Here is a 22,947-nt window from a genome sequence, read left to right on the forward strand (position 1 = left end):
ACTAACTGAAAAGCATATGGATTTAGCACTTGCATCGCCATCTGTGCATCAGACCGGGGACTTTTCAATTGTCCTAATATCTGATACTTTTATTGATTTCACTAAAATTAATTTCTTTCTATCTAGGTTTAATTATAAAATAATTTATCAATGTCCAGCAGTTCCTATACAGCGTGAATCTTTTAGGAACAAATTTGCGAGTCAGCTCAAATCCAAACCTGTTACTTTCTTGTCGAATCGTGCAGAAAAATTCTCGGTCATACCCGAATAATTTACGAGCTCTTGACTTTAAGCGATACTAATCTCTCTAAAAACACGACATTTCAGATTAATTAATTATTCTCCTTAAATACCTGTTTTCCAAAATATCAAGGATCTCCTCATATTCAAGAGAATTATTGCGACAACCTTCCACTGAATACTTGCATTTTTTGGTTAATCTCTCATAAAAATGCAACTTTTTTGATTCATGTCCCCTGCAGATATGGTTATCATGATTTTACCCAAACTGAGGTAGAATTGATACATAAATATTATGGTGAAAAGTGATATTTCAATCGCTTTGAATGTTTATGTTATTCTGATCTTGAACGAAATTCTTGGATCGTGATATTTCATCATTTAATAATTATTATTCGAATGAGGTTTTTATGGCTATATTCAAAATATTTTCGCGACAAGCAGTAAGTGGAAATCGATCTTCAACAACTGAGATGATAATTCCAAAATCTTTATTATTGAAAACAGCAATTAATCATAATCTGAGAAGGCTACATTAAAATACCGTTCTCAATGTATCCACATTGTAAATTAGAATGTATGTTTCCTAAACGACTTTTAAAACTTTAAACATAACATAAATATCGTAAAAAATGCTAAACAAATGCATGTTTTGTATTTTTATTCGAACACGTATCAAATTTTGGCAACGGACATCGACCTCAGAGCTGGAACGAAAAACAATCTCGTATTCGAGAAATACTGTTACAATCAAGTGTATAGAATGACCCACAAATTCATGTGTTAGAATTTTCAAGAAGCACAAAATCCTATAGGTTTATTTTGACTATTCTTATTGTTTGTATTTGTTTATTGATTAGAGTGATGCTGATCTGGGCTAATCACTCATAATTGTTGATATTTCACATTGTTCAGCAGTAGTGTTTGGCGTTAATTCATCTGTTTATCAGCTGACACAATGACACCTTTCTGAAGTAACGACGTATTTTGTTGGTGATAAAGACTGACCCTAATAGCTTTCACTCTTGAATACAATGAATAGGAATGCAACAGATTGGTTCCGTGGTTTTGTATTAATTTTATAGGCCATCGTCCTATAACGAATTCGTCAGTCTTGACTTTTAATTTTTATTTATTTTTTTATAATTTTTAAAGATGAACCTTCTAATTCATTGTGGTGAAAACTGAAAATAATGTTTCGAGAACTGTGCCATATGTTTCATGTCTACTTTTGGTCAAAAAAAATACCAAAAATCTTGCTTGAAGAAATATCTTGGTACAACTAACTCCAAATTAAATTCTCCTGGAGTTTGAGCGTATTCTTTTGCTTAGGAGAATATTTTATTTAATTTGTTTTCTTGGTATTCAACCTCTAAAAATCATGAATATTATCCTATTTCATCTTTTTCTCGGAAACTGGAAGAACTATTTCTAAAGCGTGTTTTTTTAGAGCTATAGAATTTTGAATTGCAATAAAACAACGATAAATTATTCGATTGAAATGAATATCATTTATCCGCAAATAATCTTGTGGCATTACATTTTGAATATGATTTCTGGCATATGACCGCCACGGCTGGCTCGGATGTAGTCCAATCTGGACGTCCAATTTTCGATGACTTTTTCCAACATTTGTGGCCGTATATCGGCAATAACACAGCGAATGTTGTCTTTCAAATGGTCAAGGGTTTGTGGCTTATCCGCATAGACCAATGACTTAACATAGCCCCACAGTAGTCTAGCGGTGTTAAATCACAAGATCTTGGAGGCCAATTCACAGGTTCCAAACGTGAAATTATAGGCGCTCACCGAACGTGTCTTTCAATAAATCTATTGTGGCATGAGCTGTGTGACGTGTTGCGCCGTCTTGTTGGAACCAAAGCTCCTGGACATCATGGTTATTCAATTCCGGAATGAAAAAGTTAGTAATCATGGCTCTAGACTGATCACCATTGACTGTAACGTTCTGGCCATCATCGTTTTTGAAGAAGTACGGACCAATGATTCCACCAGCCCATAAAGCGCACCAAACAGTCAGTTTTTCTGGATGTAAAGGTGTTTCGACATACACTTGAGGATTAGCTTCACTCCAAATGCGGCAGTTTTGTTTGTTGACGTAGCCATTCAACAAGAAGTGCGCTTCATCGCTAAACAAGATAAAATGGACGTAGTGCGCGATACGTATTCCGCACAGAACCATTATTTTCGAAATAAAATTGCACTATTTGCAAGCGTTGTTCAGTCGTGAGTCTATTCATGATGAATTGCCAAATCAAACTGAGAATAAATCACTTGACAGCTCTTAAATCGGTCGCCATCTTGAACAGTAATGCCAACTTAAAGTTATATACCTCGAAAAAAAACACCTGTTATTTGTATATTTCAATTGTCAAATCTGATTTTTGGTATCAGTTAGAATTGACACTTTTTCTGAATGGAAAATTGATTAAATTGGTTCATCAAAAATATAAAAACCTTTCATTTCGTATCTATTATATTTCCAAATTCTCTCTTTAATTCAATAATGAACCTTCAGAGTAAAAAAAACTGAAATTATTTCAGAATAACACCTCTCATGAAACCTACGTGATAACTTGATCAATAGTCACGTGTACCCAAGGACCAATCGGAAATGCCCCGTTATATAAATTCCAAGAAATCAATGCATGTACCTATTCCTCGAAAAAGCATCCTGCTCAAATTGAACGGGACTGAGTTCATCAATCTCTAGAGGCTTCAACTCCCAGTCAGTGAAACACACGTACTCAAGGTGTTAAAGCACCTTCAACCTTCACGATTCCAAAAAAAAAAGAGAATCACTCTTAATAAAACGTTTCGGTTTAAAAACCCCATCATTTACAGTGATACTGACATTTCTGTATTGTATAACGTTATTTTCTCTCCGAGTCAAGAGGATAATATCCCACGATGTCGCTAAATTTATCTCTTTACGATGTTCTACCCTATTGTTGAAGTGTTGATGTTTTGGTGTTGGACACAATTCATTTAAACTGGGGCCAACAGCTTAACACAGAAAATAAAATACACTGTCATTCCTCTTGGTTTATATTTATGGAAGTTTAATTTATTGATCAACACGAAAATTGAAAACTTTACGTCTTTATTGTGTTCGAGCTGATGCATTTCATTTTATAACTTTGTTGGTCTTTGAGCTACTTCCTTATAATTATTTTTTATATTACGAGTGTAATTAATTCATATAAAAAAACCTGATTGAATATATGATGAAACTGCATTTCCTTCATCTAAATTTTCACCTCTATATTTTGATAGTCTATAAATGAAATGTTTGTGAAAACTATACCTGTTTATTTCATAAACAAGGCTTCGAGCAATTTCAGTTTGACTTTTCTTAGACAGTTAATCCCTTGGATCAACCTCTTATTTTGGGTCATCAACCTACCAAGGTCGCCGATGTTCATACAAACGTAGGTATGAATCCTCTAGAGTCACTGACCACGAATCTACGATTCAGTCTACCAAAAAAGAAAAGGAATTGACTTGCTTATTACCCCTTACCATGATTTTGTTATCACGTTGGTTATTACTTTTACCGAGATATTGTTATCACTGAAAAATATTCCGGACTATCATACATATATTTGTTTGTTAAATTGTCATTGAACTTTCGTGTTTTTGGATCCCTCACTTTCAAAATCATATAACATATCATCGTTTTGCAATGATAATTTTTGCATACTTCCAAAAGTCTCCAAATGGATAGAAAATATATTTTTTTTTGGAGAATTAGAAACATACGTTCAAATATTTGTAATGGTCACGCAGTTGCGTGATGATTCATAAAAAGTTGGACAATAGGAAGTATAAACAACGTTTTATCAGGCTACCGAACTTTGATACCATGATACAGAAGAAAACGTGATTGTAGCAGTACTATTTAGTTGTTTTTGACAATTTTGGTGTAGGTTTAGAATAGATAGAGCATTGTACCCTATTCTTTATCAGTAGATCGAGGCTCTTCAACAATATTATTCTCTTGAAGAAATCTCTACTTCAATTCCTATCATATTAGAAAATTTGTCAACATACGTGATATCAAGTTGATTTATTATCTTCTGCAGTATTTGTTATATTTACAAAGCGAAATCTTGATCACGAATACTGCGAAACATAATCCTGAATGAGAAACTAAATTTGATTCCATCAAAGGAATTAAAGTTTCTATTTTTATACACGCAGTCTTTGTTCAGATGAAATCTACGCACAATTCAGTGTGTAGGTTACTTGAATGAGAAGCATTTAGCCGAGTGGCATTCAAATATTTATAGAACTGAATGTGTCATACGCATTGCTTTGTTTGGTATCGGTATTATAGAAATAAGAGTTATCTCTGATATATGTAATAGGATTTAATAAACATCAATTAACAATCAAAACATAAGGATATTCACTGTGTTGTAAATGGATTTAAAAACAACAAAATATTGATTTTCAATCGTTATTGATAATTGACATTGTTGTAATTTTACATTGAACTCTTGAATTATAAAAAATTTAAAATGAAAAAAAAGTTTGAAATGCGACGTTTCAAATATATCCAATGAAAAACGTACTGGAAGAAAATTCCCCAATGTCATGAAAAATGTCTAGCTGGTTGTTACGACTTCAACAAATCACCTTCTGAATACAATGCAATTGATCTTAGCAACTCCGAGCTCTCCCTTTTTCCTCACTTTGGACAATAAAACTATAAATCTCTGGCTACCATTTGACGGTAACAAACAATCTCTCATTCAGTATACGTAATTGAATAACGTATGAATGGTTTCTTACTTTTATTTAGCATTTCGTTATGTAATTTCTCAAATCGTCCAATTTCTATGTGTTGCCATCAGTGAGTCGTTCAGTTTATATTGTGTTGTATAAATCAATAGTGAATCCTACATAAATCCGACTACACTGCACAAAAAAATTAACGCACATTATGGAAATCTCAAATTTATTCTACAACTGAAGGTGTTCTCAATGATAATTATTTTCATCAGAATTATGCATGCATATGTTATCCACTTTCAACGTTTTTCTTCAATACAGATGTTTTTCCACAGCAGGAATAAAAAAATATGAGATTATCAGATTTTGAATGTATTGGCTCCATTCTGAAATCAGCTGTTCTCGATCAATTCTAGTGATCAACAGTTTTTCTTTCGTTTGATTTTCTACACTCGATCGCTATGCAACGCGAAACACGCAATTTGACCCAAGAGGAATATGCCCAAGCGGTAGTTTTGCGAGAAGAAGGGTGGACATACACAAGAATTACAGAAAGGTTTGGAGTTTCCCATACAATTGTGTCCAGAATGTTGCAGCGATTAAGGGAGACAGGAGTTTCTTCGTTGAGACAACGGTTTGCAACCGCTCGCCTCCTTCAAAATCAGCTTGAGCAAACTCATGGGGTGCAAATTAGCACTCACTACTCAGACAATAAGAAATCGCCTCAGAGAATATGATTTAAGGCCTCGTGTCGCGGCAAGAGGCCCAGCTCTTACCCCAGCCCATCGAAGGGCGCGTTTGGATTTTGCGAAAGAGATTATCCATTGGGAAGAGGCGGATTGGGAAAGAGTTCTCTTCACAGATGAGTCTAGATTCTGCCTCTACCATTGTGATCGACGTTCCCTTGTATACAGACATCCACATGAAAGATATGCTCAGTGCAATTTCCTGAATACTACTGGTTTCGGAGGAGGATCGATTATGGTATGGGGTGGAATATCTTTGACAACCTCAATAGAAGGCTGAGAAGTTCAGAAAATCATCCAGCTACTCTTAATGACTTAGGAATCCAACTCAGAGAAATCTGGGAAGGATTAGATCAGAACATTTTAAGATCACTCATTCTGAGTATGAACTGTCGTTGCCGAGCTGTAATTAACGCAAGGGGTGGAAATACCAAGTATTAAATCACTTATCAGCATTCCAGTATTTGGAAAATTGTTTATTTCTCTTCTTTCACATAAGATACGGTGAAATCCTGAATTTTTCTTCCATTTAATGTGTCTTGTTTCGTTCGAAACCTTCCCGAGAGAACATAAAAATAAGTTATAAAGTCAATGTAGAGTTAACTTTCATTAAAATTTAGATTTCCAGAATGTGCGTTAATTTTTTTGCGCAGTGTATTTAAATCGAATTGTGATACTTGATGACAGTTATTGAACAAGGGTTCATATTTTACGATGGTCCGCGTTAAGGTCAAGAGCTAGGAGCTGAGTAAAATGTTTTTCCACTATATAACCTAGTTTCTTCGATAGAAATACCTCGAACATTCCAGCTAAGAACAATCTTGAAATTCGGAAAATCTCATCACATAAAATCTCACCTATCTTTTCTTGAAGAAGCACGCTTTTGATTGATTGACTATTTCGAAATCTATTGAACACGAATTGTGTGAAGTATAAGGTTCTGCAGTAAACTTTACCGCAGAAGATGTACCATTATGTTATAACATACTTTCTCAATTCATTAATTGTATGTTGCGTAAATTTTTGTTAATTCTTTTTCAATTTTCTGAGTTGTGTAACTGATTTTGTACTAGTAGTATACGATTAAATTCAATCCGCTTGATCTTAATAGACAAAACAATCACTGAGTGCTTACATAGTTGGTCTTAGATAGGCATATTTCAAATGCTATCGCGATCTGTTTATTACATCATGATTATGAATATCATTAGCGAACTTATTAGAATTTAATTTTCTGGTTGACTGGATACTGTTTGAAATTCCCATATGTAATGAGTGTCAGCAACCTTTTTATCGGCATATTACCAATCATCTGTTCCTGGATTACAATTTTTTAAAGAAAAACATTAAAACAGTGAAGTAATGTTACTTTAGTAGTGCAAATGTGAAATCTATCACGTTTACTCAATCAGACAATTCAATTTTTATCATTTTACGGGAATGAAATGTGACGTACTCACTAAAGAAATACATTATCAACTAGAACTTTTGATATCTACTGAATTGCTGAAAGGTCAACATCTTAACTGAAATCGGAGAACATTGCACAGGGTCTTCCTAGATTGGAGGTAGAAATGAAAATGATAGATTTTACGGATCATTCTAAGAAAATAAATCTTATAAATATGGGGCTGCAAACGCTACAGGGTTTTTTCAAGATTTCTCGCCATAGCACCTTCCCCTCACAAGATATTCAACTCAATTTGGCATGCATATTCCAATTCGAAGCTTAAATCATGTAAAATGCTAATTTTGAATGCCGGAGTCCAATCGACAGTCAGCTGAGCATACGATTAACCGAATCCTAAGCGAGGAAAAACAATACAGTCAGCTGGCAAGGTTATGGCATCAGAATTCTGGGATGCGCAAGGTATAATATTCATTGGTTACCTCCAAAAGGGCCAGATCATCAACAGCGATTATTATATAGCGTTATTGGATCGTTTAAATGATGAAATCGTTAAAAAACGGAACCATTTGAAGAAAAAAAAGGTGCTGTTTCATCAAGACATCAGAAATCAATGAAAACAATGGCATAATTGCATGGATTGGATTTCGAATTGTTTCTGCATCCACCGTATTCGCCAAATCCGGCCCCCAGCGACTTTTTCCTCTTCTCAGTCCTCAAAAGAATGCTCGCTGGAAAGAAATTTAGCGCCAATGAAGAAGTAATCGCCGAAACTGAATCCTATTTTGAAGCGAAAGACAAATCGTACTACAAAAATGGTATCGAAAAGTTGGAAGATCGCTATAATCGCTGTATCGCCCTCGAAGGCAACTATGTTGAATAATAAAATCGAATTTTGTCAAAAAAATGTGTTTTACTATGGTAGACCGGGGACTTTTCAATTGGTCTGTTATGGTACTTCTATTCATGATCATTACTATCTCTATTCATATCAAATGAACCGAATCAAAAGAAATCATCGAAGAAGAACCGTAAGAATGACAAATTCCTCTATGTGACCCGCTCGTCTAACCTCCACGAATTTAAATTGGCTGTCCTTTTTCGGACGCTGGCCAATCAAAATCCAACCGATTTCCCGGTCTAACGACCTCCGACGAGTCTTAACCGCTGGCGGATGGACTGACCTGATGGGCCCCCAAAAATCTGGGAATGGAAATTTTAGCCGTGATTAATCCTTGGCTATGATGCATCTTTAGAGTGAGACACACATCGTAGCAGGTTGTTTCGTCGGTTCTAACTGGCCGAGAATGACGTCATGTAGTCGAAGTCACAAAGAGTTGTGTACATCTTCGAGGCGAGAGACAAGGGGAGCAGCGCAGAGGGCAATGCCCTCTGTGTTTACATCGCAGTACCGGCCGTTGTTGTTGCACTCGGTGCACCCCACGTGGATCTTCTAGCCGGCTCTCTCATCTGATTCGAGTCGCTGGAAATCTACCTGGCTGATGCTCCTTCTGTCTGTTTACAGTAGTCGATTGTCTGCAAGTTTGTTGGCTTGACTCGTAAACGATTAATAATTAATTGCGATTGGATGGATTTATCGCACGCAGTTACAGAGATGCCGCTAATCGATAATTGTGTCATTGTTTATCGATTGAATTCAAGAGTTACAAGTAGCTGACGATTTGGACTATGCTTTTGTCTTATCTAATACGCAGTTGAGCTGTTCATGACTGATGCTCATATGCCGAATTATCAGAGGCGGCACGTGTGGGTAGCCGGGAGAGAAACAGTTTTATTATACACTATTTTGGTACAGGGTGCACTGAAAGCATCTCGAGAACTATGAGTATTTGATAAAAAATCTTCAAGGAACAACGATCTCGTTTTTCGGAATAATAAGTTATCAAAAAGCAGATCATAGATGTCTTGATTCATTCTCGAGTTACAGGCCGATTCTGAAAAATTACTGTTTCAGACAGTTCGATATATCTTCGTTTCTGATTAAAAAAAATCTATAACGCTTTTTTCAGTAACTCTTATTGTTTATATGATACCTATAACATATCAAAGGAATTAATTGCTACTTTACAGATGTAGAAGAGAGTTGGTGTTTCTCAAGAGGGAACACCATAACGTGGTTGCTCAATTCAAAATGGAATTAGAGACATGGTGGTATTCCCTCTTAAATGGAACACCCGTTTCAACGCAGCTTTTCAGTAGTGATTCTCGAAAATCGTTCCCATGATGGTTGATTTTTTCGACTCTAGAGGTTCATCCTTGATATTGAATAATTGGAAAAAGAATTTCGAAAAATAATACGAAATAAAAAGTTTTTTATATTTTTCATGATCTCAAATATTGCTGACATATCTGAAGTATCACATGTGCAAAAAAATACAACATGCATTTAAAGTAAACTAGATGTATCTGGAAATTTTGACCCCCTTTAAAATATTCTAGCCCCTCCTATTGTTGAAAGCTGGATTCGCCACTGAAATAAATACAAGCAATAAAAAAGTTTTCCTTAAATCTCGAATCACCATTATTTGTGTAAACTCGAATTCAAGCGTCATCAACAAAGATAAAATTCGAAAAAATTCCAAGAAGCAACCAACTGAATATGTATATTTCACAATCGGAGTACCTTATCAAAAACAAAGAACCCAAAATCGACCAATTTCAGGCTGTTGACACCTTCGAATGATGTATGCCTACCTTTATGTAAATTGATCAAATGTTAGCGTTCATTGTTCTCTTCGACATAGTCATCGAACTTGTTTAATGTGTTCCACTTTGAATTCAAGATAATTTCGATACCCCGCAATGATATGCCTTTAAGTATGCTATATATAAGCCAATACGACAATGTATATTATAGGGGAAGTATATCCACCTTTAGAACTGTCGTATCAAATTTAAATAACGGTTAGACGAAATTGTAGATGCTAGATAAAAACAGCTAGGAATATTTAAATATCAAAACGTTTACTTGCAACGATTACGTTGTCGTTGTTTCAGTAGATAAGGAAAAGTTTGATGGTGATATAAATTTTATACCTAATTTGTAAGTGTAATTAGGTAGTGGTACAATGACATTTATTTCACCCTTGTTGCACTTTTAATATCTTTTAATGTCGTTAATATTCATCGAATGAAATGAAGTGCGAGATGTCGTTGAATCTAAGGGTTTTGAAGAAATTTGAACTCGAAATTTGGGAAAAAATTGAATTTCCCTCAAAAATCGTTATATCTCCTGAATTATTCGTCACAGACCCCTCAAATAAAAACGTTTTTAAAACATCAAGTTCCGATCTAAAACATACTGAGGTTTCGAGGGCGTAGCTCACGTCCAGGAAAAGTTGCAGCCTCGAGAATATTATCAATTTTTTTCTTGAAAATTTCAGATTTTTACCTATAATTTCTGAAATACTTTACTAATCGCCAAACTGCAAGCATTTTCGTGATTAACATAATCGAATCAATCAATAAAATGGTACGATAGTCCCATTAAGGAACTTTTTGTTTTTTTGAATTTTTTAAGGTATGGAAAATTTTACGAAAATTTTTCGACAAAAAATTTTTCAGGTGAGATCGAAAATAGGCTAATCAAGTATCGTCAATTCTCGCCCTGCTCACCGGTTTTGCGTAGAGCTCACAGTTTTGAGAAAATTTGAACTCGAAATTTGGGAAAAAATTGAATTTCCCTCCAAAAATCGTTATATCTCCTGAATTATTCGTCACAGACCCCTCAATGAAAACGTTTTTGAAACATCAAGTTCCGATCCAAAACCTAATGAGGTTTCGAGGGTATAGCTCACGTCCAGGAGAAGTTGAAGCCTCGGGAATATTATCAATGAATATGTATGGACACAGCAAAATCAATAAGCTATTAAACCAAAAATATTCCAACAACATTTTAGGGTAAACATTTGGAGTGCGATTTTCAACAATTATGTAATGCCAATAGATGTTACAAATGATCGTTTAAATGCATATTTGTATGAACTTTTTTTGGGGCACAACGTTTTTGACTTCTTTGATGATCTAGAGCTCAACAAATGAGGTATCATCACAATTTTGCACCACTACACAAAGGGAGAGAAGTAACATCATGAAAATTTCCCAAATAAATGGATAGGTCAAGAAGAACTAAATGCATGGCCATCTCGTTCACCGGATCTCAATCCGTTAACTTTTTTATGGCAAAATATGAAGAGCTTGTTTATCATGATAAATCACATCTCATTAACAATTTAGGTCTAAACCAAACTACTTCTTTCTATTACTCGAAATAAATTGATAACGGATTATCAAATTGTATTGATTTAGGACTTCATTGTGGAAGTGATCAAGATGACTCTTGACACTGAATAATTCCAATTCAAATTCATGAAGACTGGGCATAGAAATCGAAGCTGTTGTATAACACATTACCAATTGAAATGTGATTTTATTCAACATTGAAATTTCCAGAGTGTTCCAGGTCAGGTATATATGAATGAGCATATGACCTGTTACAAATTCAAAGATGCACTTCCACAGCGTTTCGCATTGAAATTTCATGGATGTATTCCTCTTTGTTCGTTTGACTCTAGGTTCTAAGATATGTTTGCAAAGTTTTGCTCCCCGCAAGTTCTTAATCTATTGGGATTATGGTATGATGAGAAGTGAAATTCCTGCTCCTTAATGATATTGAAGGGTTGTACCATCAACATTAATTATTCCAGTTTTGAGAGCGTACAGCAGTTTGAATATTCATAAGGGTGAAGAACTTCAACATCACTTGTTGTTCATGGTGCTACCTGTAACATTTGCTCAATTAATTATAAGATATGTCTGTCATAATTGGAACCTGGATTAAATTTCCAGACAACATTGTAGAACTCCAAAAGGACCACGAAATTATCTTCCAGTTTTTTCATCTCTTGTTGCATTTTGACAAAAAGTGATTTCTGTTCTTGAAGACATCAAATAATGTTTTATCACAAATCCAAGACACAAAGAACTCATCGATAACAAAAAATATTTTATTCTGTGTTTGTTGGTTAGTAAATATCGAAAGAAAGTGAATGGAACAGTTAAATTGTGTATTTACAATCAACAGCTTATCGGAATGCATTTACAACACTGTTTCGTCAATTTTTGGAACAGATAATCGCTTAGAAGAATGACAGGAAAATGAGGTGGATGTGGTAAAGTTCACTCTCTTACCTCAGTTTGTTGTGGTAATTGAAGCATTGTCACGTGTGAATAGAACTTTCCTTCGATTTTGAATTTAGTTTTGGAGGGTTTACAAGCAAAGGAAATTTATGAACGAATGTTGAAAGTGTATAAGGACTCTTGTTCCTCAAAAAGTGCAGTAGAAAGATGGGTTGCTGAGTTTAAACGTGGTCGTACAAGCCTTGAAGACGATCAACGTCAAGGATGTCCAAAAACAGCAACAAGACCAGAAATCGTAGCAAAAATACGAGATATTGTATTGTAAAATCGTCGAGTGAATGGAAGAGATTTAGTAGAAGCCCTAGGCATATTATTGGGTAGAGTAAGCAATATTTTGACTGAAGTATTGGGTTTCAGAAAGCTGTGTGCAAAATGGGTAATGGAGCAAAAACACATATGAATGTGACTTTCTCAGCAACATTTAGAGCTTTTTCGAGAGGATAAAGTGGATTTTGTGCATCGATTCATCACTATGGATGAAACTTGGGTCTATCACCATGATCCTAAATCAAAACAAGAGGCTAAAGATTGGAGTGAGCCTGGTTTTTCGGCTCCGAAACGAATTCTTGTCCAGAAATCGGCCAAGAAGGTGTTAGCATCAGTTTTTTTGGTTGCGAAAGGAATTTCATTTGTGGATTTCTGGAAAACTGGTGAAACAATAAATTCTGAATATTATTGTAACCTTTCAGATCTGCTGAAGAAAAAAATTCGTTAAAAAAGACCTGATTTGCAGAAGAAATTTTTTTTTTAATCAGGACAATGTACCGTGTCACAAGAGCATTTTGACAATGGCTAAAATCCATGAATTTAAGTTCTAATTGTTAGAGCATCCACTGTATTCACCAGATTTGACCTCTAGCGACTTCCATCTGTTTCCAAACCTAAAAAATTCATTCGTGGAGAGTGTATTTCTTCAAATGATGAGGTCATAACAGCTGTAGAAGCGTATTTTGCAACCCTTCCAGATTCTCACTTCAGGGATGGAATTCATAAATTGGAATCTCATTGGAACAAGTGTATTGATATTCAGGGAGAGTCTACTGAATAATGAAGTGAATTTCGAACCATAAAATTGTGTTTTTCTCATAGAACCACAAAACTTATTGAACCATCTAGAATTTAGTAATCTTCAAATAAAACATTCCTTTAACTTGGAAACACTGATTAAATGTTCTCCAAAAACGATTCTTTATGGTCCTTCAGGTAGGATAATGGCCTAAATCACAGAAATGTATTATCTTTCTTCCTCTCTCTCTCATACGTTTACATTTCCATCGAAATTCATCGGAAAGATTTCCTAAGATAGAGAAAAACAAAATAAGTTGTTCTACAAATTCTATGACAAACTTTGACAAATGTTAATACGCTCTATTAGTGTGACGTCACACACCGCCATTTTTAGTTCTCCTGTCAGTGTTCGGAATCCAAACAAATAAATTGTCATTCAAATTAGTACGGTGTCGTTGAAGGAATTAACTTATTTTCATAAATAAGGGTATTTGAGGAACGATTTCAGTATTAATTGATAGACAGAAGAAACGAGGTTAATACCAGTAAGTTTGAATCCTGTATCATTCCCCAGATTTTGTAAAAAGCCGTGTTTATTAGTTGAACTTCAAGTTCGAACTTGCTGGCATGAATCTCGTTCCTTCTGTCTATCAATTAATAGTAAAATCGTTCCTTAAATACTCTTATTTATCAAAATAAGCCAATTTCTTCAACGACAACGTACTAATTTGAATGACAATTTGTTTGTTTGGATTCCGAACACTGACAGAAGAACTAAAATGGCGGTGTGTGAAGTCATCACTAATAGAGCGTATTTTGCTTATTCCGAGTCTCTATTTTTTTCTATGAACTTAAGTCCGATTATGCAAAATGATTCTTTATGGTCCTTCAGGTAGGATAATGGTCTAAACCACAGAAATGTATTCTTTATCTTCCTCTCACTCTCTCATACGTTTACATTTCCATCGAAATTCACAGGAAGCTTGCGACAGCCCTGTTTTTCCCCAGTTTTTCCCAGTTCCTGCTCGAAGCGGGAAGAGTTTCCAAGAAAAAGTCGACTACTGCTTGCCCTCGCGTGGCTCGACATGCGAGGACAAAGGAAAGGAGCTGTCCGTTATCAACTTATCAGAGTGAGACAACTCGGCATACTGGTTTGTGTTGGTGCTGTCTCCCTCTAACCTTAGCAGGATCGAAGTCACGTTAATGACGTCAAAAGATGGCGCCGTTGCGGTCGATATGTTTATTGACATTGCGGGGCTATCTTGCATCTGAACGCAGCAAAGGACCCGGCTGTAAGGATCAGAATTGGACGGATCCTTTGTCCTTGGCCTGAAACAGTATCGGCGCATTGTGGTGGCGGTGGTGAGAGCGGGCAATAGCGCCGGTTTGCGTCGAGACGTTGTTTTGGTTGTATTCGGACATTTTGGGTATTATTTCGTATTTTTGGCTTGTTGTTGCCAATAGTAAATGTCAACATACTCTGGGGATTTTATGGTTCACTTCATGTCTTTGGTGCTGATACCCGCTACTGATTCCTTGGGTCATTTTGAGATGAAAAAGTCCTATAAACATGGGACCGCAAACGCTTTGTTTTCGAGATACAGGGTGTTGAAGTTTGGCTTTTTTTCAAGCTTTTTCTCATAGCACCTTTATTTCACAAGATATTCAACTTAAATTTGGCGTAGATGTTCCAATTTGAAGTTTTCATCATGTCATATGCTAATTTTTATGACAAATCTACAGGGTGATTTTTTTTTCTTTTTTCCTGAATATTTTTTTTTGGTGGAGCACTGGAAATTTATTAAAATGTTGAACGAAACTTTGATCCAATACTAGAATTCTTGGTTTCTTGAATTTTTGTCATATCTGCTTCCGTTTTCTAGAAAAAATTTCAAACAGTAATCCTCAAGAAAATCCAAATATAGAGATCCAGTTAGTAAGCTCTATAATGAATAAATTAATTATAAGTTTTGGTACTTATTTACCCAATATGTAACAAAGATTAATAAAGATTCTATAAACTGGTATAATTATCACAAAAAAGGAGGCCTACAAGAAACACCATGTATCTCGAAAATAAATCTTTTGCGGGCCCATGTTTAAAGAACTTATTTTCTTATGGTTATCCAAGAATTCTCTGATTTTCCTATGTATCTCCAGATACAGGCCGATATAAGAGTATATTGTAATTGCATATATGTATATCTAAAGGGAAGATATGGAACCTCTCATCAAGCATGTGTAATATTGTAGAGAAATACGAATATTAAATATGTTTTCATTCAGAAAAAATTCACAACCATATATGCATTCAGTATTTTTATATGCTTTTTGTTACCTAAAGAAAATGGTTCCAAAAAATATAATTGGCAGTGTGTTGAAAGAATTGTCATTTAATACTGTCATGACAAGTCACAGACCAGGAAGTCTTGACTTCAAATCAGTGTTCAGAATACTGAATTAATTTTATTCAAGCTAAAATCGACATGATAAAAAATATTGTGAAACGAAAAAGACAAAATTTGAACATTTCTTGTCTCCACGTAAGTGCTGATCTTTTTAAGTTACATTAACCTTTTTATTTCCGAAAATTACATAAGTATCGTCGAAACTTCTTCAAATATATGTAAAAATTTCATGCTAAGTTTATGTTTAATACAACAATTTACTCAGATTATCAGGTTGAAAAGCGATTTTCGCAAGGAATTAGGAAATTATATTTTTCAAGGTTTTTCTCATTAATAATAAAGTTCAGTTTTTTCTCCTGATATTGATATATACACTGTGTCCGTAAAGTATGGAACAAATTCATTTTTGCTAAACAGACCATTCAAAGAAATAATCCAGAAACACGTCGATTTTTTATTTCAATTTACCGTATTTTAAAATAATAATCTAATATACAGGGTGAATTACTTTCGAGTAATAACGTCACCGTCATTTTTATTAAATGGAACACCCCATTTTGTCTCAATTTTCCGATTACTTTAGCTGAGCTGATTCCAAAAATGTATCACATGTTCATTCCAATTGGTACAGGGTGGACAAAAATACAATAGTTTTGTGTGTGCTCATAAAGTAACGCGTAACATTCTTTATTAGTTAAATTAACAATATTATCAAAAATATACTTATTGTCTAGCGGCAATTGGTTTGAATGTAACACCCTGTAGTTTGTCACATTTTTAGATTAATAAAAATGAGCTGTTTCCAAACATGTTTGGTACTTATGGTCTAGCAGACAGAATATGAAAGAAATTATTTCTTATTTTTATACATTTTTATTAATCTAAAAATGTAACGAACTCCATATGATTTATTCAGGTCTTATCAATGAAGACTTGATACTTAAAGGTTTTTTTTGTATATTTTTCATGATTTAGTTGAAATTTTCCAAATACTCATTTCCTATTTGTTTCAGAACCTAACAAGAATTGTCTACCAATGCACCTGGCCAAGCTGTATGAAGAGTACCAACTCACTAGATTCCGTTATAGCCCACATCAGAAACGAACATATAACGTGAGTATATTATTAATTTTTCTTTCATCTCTCTCCAAACAAAACAACCCCTGTGGGGGCCACCCCACCGAGCCTGACTAGACATCTACAATGCTCCCTCCTACTCTCCTCACACCCTTCAATCCAGGGCAATTTTTACCTGCGCTGTAGGGGTGTCGAACAACAAACTATGTGAAAAAGTTCTACCGGGACATGAGACAGGTGGCTTTCATGTGTTGAAAACCCAGCGACAAAGCTTAGAATATTTTGTTGGAGATAATCTATAAAATCTGGGCCCATTTTTCATTTTGGCCTGGAATTCTGACAAAGGATTCAGGTTGAAAAGTTCCTACTGAAATTCATCTGTAGGTTTATTCCTAACGCCAATATAATAAAATACGAAAATAAGAAGAAAGGACTTGTGGAAATGAATGTTTATAAACTTCATCCTTAAGAGTTTCTGCATTTACATAATTGGAAAGTCAAATATCTCAAATAATTCTTCTGTTTTTTCATCTTTTCTATTAATTCTTCAATTTCTTTCATATATATTTTTCTTAACACTCATACCACGAAAAACTTCTAGTTAAAATTAATATACTAGATAGGTATAGGTAAATAGTTGGTGAGAGCACTGGACTGGTGGTTCAGAGGTTGCGGGTTCGAGTCCCGTTCGAGGAGGTACTTTTTTCGGATTCAAAAATTGTCTGTTAACCATCATATACTACGCTATTACAATAATTTTCACTTAAGCTCTTAAAATTCAAAGTTGCCTGTAACACCAAATAGAAATAATATTGAATGGATGCAATTCATTCATTTAAAAAAATTCAAATCACATTTTTTCATGAAATGATGCCATTCAGTTAGATAGTGTTGATGGAATAGCCAACAAGGTTACACAACAGCCTTGAACGTTATATCGCAGTTCTAACGAAATCGTTCAACCAATCTACCGTTGCAGGTTAGCCAAACTTTCAGCTAATAAATAACGTATTCTTCACTATGAGGTTGTGATTTCTCTAATCCGACTTGTGACACCTAAAATTCCTTCCTAGAAAGTGGACGTTGGTCACGCGAAAATATTTTCATTTACTTGTTATGTTATCTTTGATCACTGAAACATAGATTCACTAGTCACCAATTTATCCTTTTCGATTAGTGATAGTGGCAACTATTTATAAGGCTTTCTTGTTGAAATTTTTTTATTTTATCTATGTCATTTTTATTATTTTTGATATTACTGTTCAAAACTTACCGTTAGTACTTATCGTTTCTGATATATAAAATTTCAAATATTTGTTTATGGAGAGGATTGACAGAAAAATATCGAAATTCAAATTCTACATTCATAAAACTGTTCCCCAAATAGTTTCTATTGAAAAGTGTATCAATTTGGGAATATACAAAATAAACAAACATCTAGAATTGTTTAACTGAGTTGGTATACCTAAATGTAAAATATTACCTTGTAACACATTGAAATAAAATGAAAATAAATGTCATAATAAGATTCCAATTCAATGTTTATCTCGATTCTTCGGTAACAACACAAAATTCATATCGATAGATGATTGGTAAGACGAGTAAATAAACAAAATATCTCCATACAGAATGCAAAAATTGACAATGTAAACACCATTTCCCATTCTCATTCAGCGTACACGCAACTGAACATTGTTTACATCGACACGTGTATTGGCACACATATATAACGACCTTGGTCTCATGAAATTACATCATTAGATAGATACAGCTTCCTTCACTACTTCAGAAGCGCCAACTGGTTAATTTCATAGCTAACCCAGCACGAGAGAAGAGATGAATGATTTTTCTGGATAGAATATCGAATAATTTTAATTCAAAAACTGATAATCGCAAAAAAATATGTTGAATAGGCTACTTGACAGTATAAAAATATCGGCATTCTCATCTTTTATATTTTTATTTCATTCATTTATTTATTTCCTTTTATTCTCTTGGTTTTTAAATCACTCACAGTTCGACACCTTTGACATCCACTAAGCTCTCCATCATGAAGCCTTGAAATAAACATTTCAATACTCTGCTTCAATTCTCTTACTAATACTCCTCTTAAAGACAAAAAAATAAGACTGTTCTTCAATATCTTATGACCAGTGTTGTCTCAACATGAAAGACTAAGATTTCATACCCCAACTATGTATGTTTTGGGCTAAGTTCCATCAATTCAGTATATAGGTGTTCCTCATGGTTCAGTTCAGGTCCCGTCTTTATTCTTCCCTAATTAAATTCCCCTTTTTTTATATTCCTACATGATTTTATATGTTTAGAGTCGACTATCCCACCATTCTAATAAATTTTTTATATTTTAGGGAAAAAGCAGCACCAGGAGAAGAGGATTTCTATTACTCAGAGATCGAACTTGGGCTGACAAGTCCTCCCCCCACCCTCTCCCACAGGGACATGGCTAGACCACCCTACGAAGATCCAGAGTACCAACGGCAGCTGGTAGGAACCATACGTCAAAACTTGCTTTCTGGTACTGTCCCCCTAATTCCCCAATCACCACACAAGATAATGAAGCTATCGCCAAGACCACACAGTCCCAAGACTCACCCTGTATCTCCGCGTCGTGTACGAGGGGAGAACAAAAAGTGCCGCAAAGTGTACGGCATGGAGCACCGAGAACAGTGGTGTACACAGTGCAAGTGGAAGAAGGCTTGTTCGAGGTTTGGTGATTGACTAAGAAAACGCTCACTCCGTCAGTAATTATGTTCTGCGATAAATGAACACTAGGTACTTTATCGGCGGAATATAATTATTAAGAGATCTCAATAAATTTCGAAGTACAATAGTAGATATTCTTCAACTTCTCTTTGGGTTCCTACCAGAGACTTTGACCAAGCTCCAACGGTCATATATTGTGAAAACAATAAATACCTCGTACTTTCACCGATACTATCAATTAATCTATTATTAAAGGTAACAAGATACACCTACTACTAACAGTAGAATTTTTTTTAGATAAAAGAAAACATTCCAACTAGGCCTACTCTAATATTTATTTTTGAAAATTAAATAAAAAGAAAATGCTACACTAGGTTATCATTCATTCTAATTTGAATGATTTACAAAGTATTGCAGACAACTCGATATAAATTTATTTAAAAAAAATTAAAAATTAAATTAAATATAACACATATTTTGAAATTTGAATCATATATCATGTAATTATGATATTTCAGCTAGAAAAAATCAATGATTTATGGCAAATAATTGCCGAATAACTTATCTTACTGCCAAAACTATATTGAGATCAGAATATATTTTCTGAGAAATCTACCTCAATTATATATACATATCTATTTGACATCTGACATTTGACATCTGCTGGCAAGAACAGATAGATAGAAACATTCTAGACTGGCAACATGTAGGGTAAAAATTCTTGAATGGACAAATAACATATTGAATTGAATATATTTGAAAAACTGCCATAAAGCCTGACAAAGGTATTATTGACATAACTACACAATCAACGTTTTTGCACTCAAGCAAATTCAAAAAGTCGTAAAAAACACTTTTCTCTTAATTGGTGTTAATTCCTATTGTGGAGTAATATACACATGACCGCTGGAGTAGGTTTCTGTAGAACTGATAAAAAAAGGAACACCGAAAGAGCGGATAAGTTTTTTAAAAATCAACAACAATAAGCGTAACTGCAAAATAAGTGTTCAACCAATAATAAAGAGATCAAGATTTATTCAAAAAGTGACATTTGTGGACATAAAGAACATTTGAGTGAAAGACTGGAAAACGGCAACCACTTAATAAAAAAGCAATCATGAAATTATTTACTTTTAAATTGTTAACTATATGTGAGATTATATTATTATTATGGATGGTGTGTTTGTTCGTTAGTTAGTTTATATAGTTTTGTTAGGGAAAGTTTGTCTTTTTGAAAAGTTTTATTTCCGTGAATTTTCAGCATATTGAAAGGTTTCCCTAGATTATGAAATCATGACGAATGTTTCCAATGTAACAAAAATTTTTTCATATCGTAACGTTCAATAAAATTTAAGATTCGCTATTTCCAAAGATTCTAGGGTTATCTTTATGTTGAAGGTTCACTTTTTGTTGAATTTTGTAACTAGAGAGATCTCCACTACCAATGCGCATAATAGAAGTGCTACCTTACCTGTATCTACGTGTTTGAAGAACAATATTCAGAGCTTCTTGAAACTTATGCAGCATTTACCTCATCACCCTCTGTCATTAATTTTGATTCTACTTATATCTCATTATATTATTATTTGTTTCGATTAGAAATAATATCTTGTATGTGTGGTTCATGTTTCAATCCAAGGTTGCTTGGAGTTTCAAAATATATCAATTTACCCTTTACCACTAAGAATTACGAGTCTTGAATTTTAAAAGGTCAGTATTTACTTGGCTGAATTGATCAGAAATTGAAGCCCACAAGTGTAAGCCTGCAATCACGTGTACAGATATTATATAAACATTACTTTGTTATACATCTTAAATTTATTAATAAAAAGAAGGAAAAGTTTTAACAAAGAAAAGGATTGTTTCAATTTTTTCAAAGATGTGAACATCACAAATACACCTATTAACTCTGCTTTTCTTTGGAAGTTGAATGGGATCTGATGAGAACGAGAACAATCTACTTCTCTGCCATATTTTTTTTCATTTAAGTTTCACAAGGGGCTTTATGAATGTTCAGTCACATTCCGGCATGTTTATTGCCAGTAAAGCCTGCTCCTGAAGCATTTTCGTTGTAGGTATGTATATATTTATATATATTTTTGATGAAAAACGTTGTACGATTCATTATATCTCATTTCATTACCTCTTATTTTACACTCATAATGTTTGCATGTTAGATATTTATATATATTTTCAGAGTATTCATATACATATATTTTATTATTATTGTAAGATTGAGTAATTTAAAGGTTCGTATTGTATAATATAAAATTCACAATTTTAAGACCTATATATTTTACATCAAATAAAATGAGACATAATCACCAAGCATGTATTCAAATGGAATTGTATGACTGATAGACATTTGAGTGAACTTTTCCCGGAACTATGGATGAGATAAATTAAATATATTATATTATTAATGATAGAAAAAGTCTTTTTTTATAAACCACCATAAGGTGAATTTAATAATTAAAGGTAGATAACTTTGGACAGCTTCAACAAATAGCTCTTATAAGGTAAAAAAAATAAATAAATAAAATACCTTTTGATAACAAACGTGTGTTTTTAGAAGCGTTCTCATATAGACTGTAGTGACTCTGTCTGTCCGAAAGGTGGCGTTATGGGCTTCGCGCCACACTCTATTGCTACCCCGACGGGCTTATGAGAGCTGCCGCATTGCAGCAGGATCTCCCCTCCACTCGGAGTGGAAAGGTGTAATTGGCAGAGATCACTGGGTTGCCAAACTGGAGATTCCACCAATAATTTAGGGATAAAACACTGCAATCCTCAGAGAGAAGGTACTCCTTCAAATTTGGCTCAAGAAGACACCCCAAAAGACCTTGACCAGTAGCGTAGGTAACCATCATTGATGTGTGTCAATTTCTTGTTAATCACATCCAAAACTATAACAAATTCAAGACGAACATTGAAAGCACCTTCTAGGCTTCACTTTTGGGACAAGTTCATGATGTAAAGGATCGAAACCGTGTGCGTCGCTCAAGAAAAACTGAGAATATTGCTGCTGTAGCCCGTGGTGTTGACGAAAGCTCAGATTTGTCGATACCTCGTCGATCTTGGGAATTAGGCATTCTACAAACGATATGACACCGTATTTTGCATAAAGTATTATGGCTTAAGGCTTTTAAAGTTGACTCAAGAACTCAAGACGGTCGATCACCAGTAACTTGAAACAGATCCTTGAAATGCACCAAACTGATCAGGATTTTTTTCGAAAAATCATCTTTAATGATGAGACCCATTTTCACCTCGAAGGCTACGTTAATAAGAAGAATTGTTGCATTTGGGGCTCGGAAATTCAAGAATGATTGTTGAAAAGTCTCTCCAACCTCAACGTGT

The 22,947-nt window shown here is 34.4% G+C and overlaps 1 protein-coding gene across 2 annotated transcripts in view; it reads left to right on the forward strand.

Annotated features, from left to right (window-relative positions):
- The window catches only part of LOC123677651 (zinc finger protein 395), a 91,440-nt gene extending 69,419 nt beyond the window's left edge, over positions 1-22,021 (forward strand). For both annotated transcript variants that reach the window (XM_045614306.1, XM_045614307.1), the window contains exons 5-6: positions 16,799-16,899; positions 19,233-22,021. In XM_045614306.1, the coding sequence (XP_045470262.1) occupies positions 16,799-16,899; positions 19,233-19,602 (471 nt within the window). In that variant the 3' untranslated portion in view covers positions 19,603-22,021. The remainder of the gene's footprint in view (positions 1-16,798; positions 16,900-19,232) is intronic.
- The last annotated feature ends 926 nt before the right edge of the window (positions 22,022-22,947 follow it).

The sequence above is a fragment of the Harmonia axyridis genome, chromosome 4 (genome assembly GCF_914767665.1).
Source record: "Harmonia axyridis chromosome 4, icHarAxyr1.1, whole genome shotgun sequence".
Lineage (NCBI taxonomy): Eukaryota > Metazoa > Arthropoda > Insecta > Coleoptera > Coccinellidae > Harmonia > Harmonia axyridis.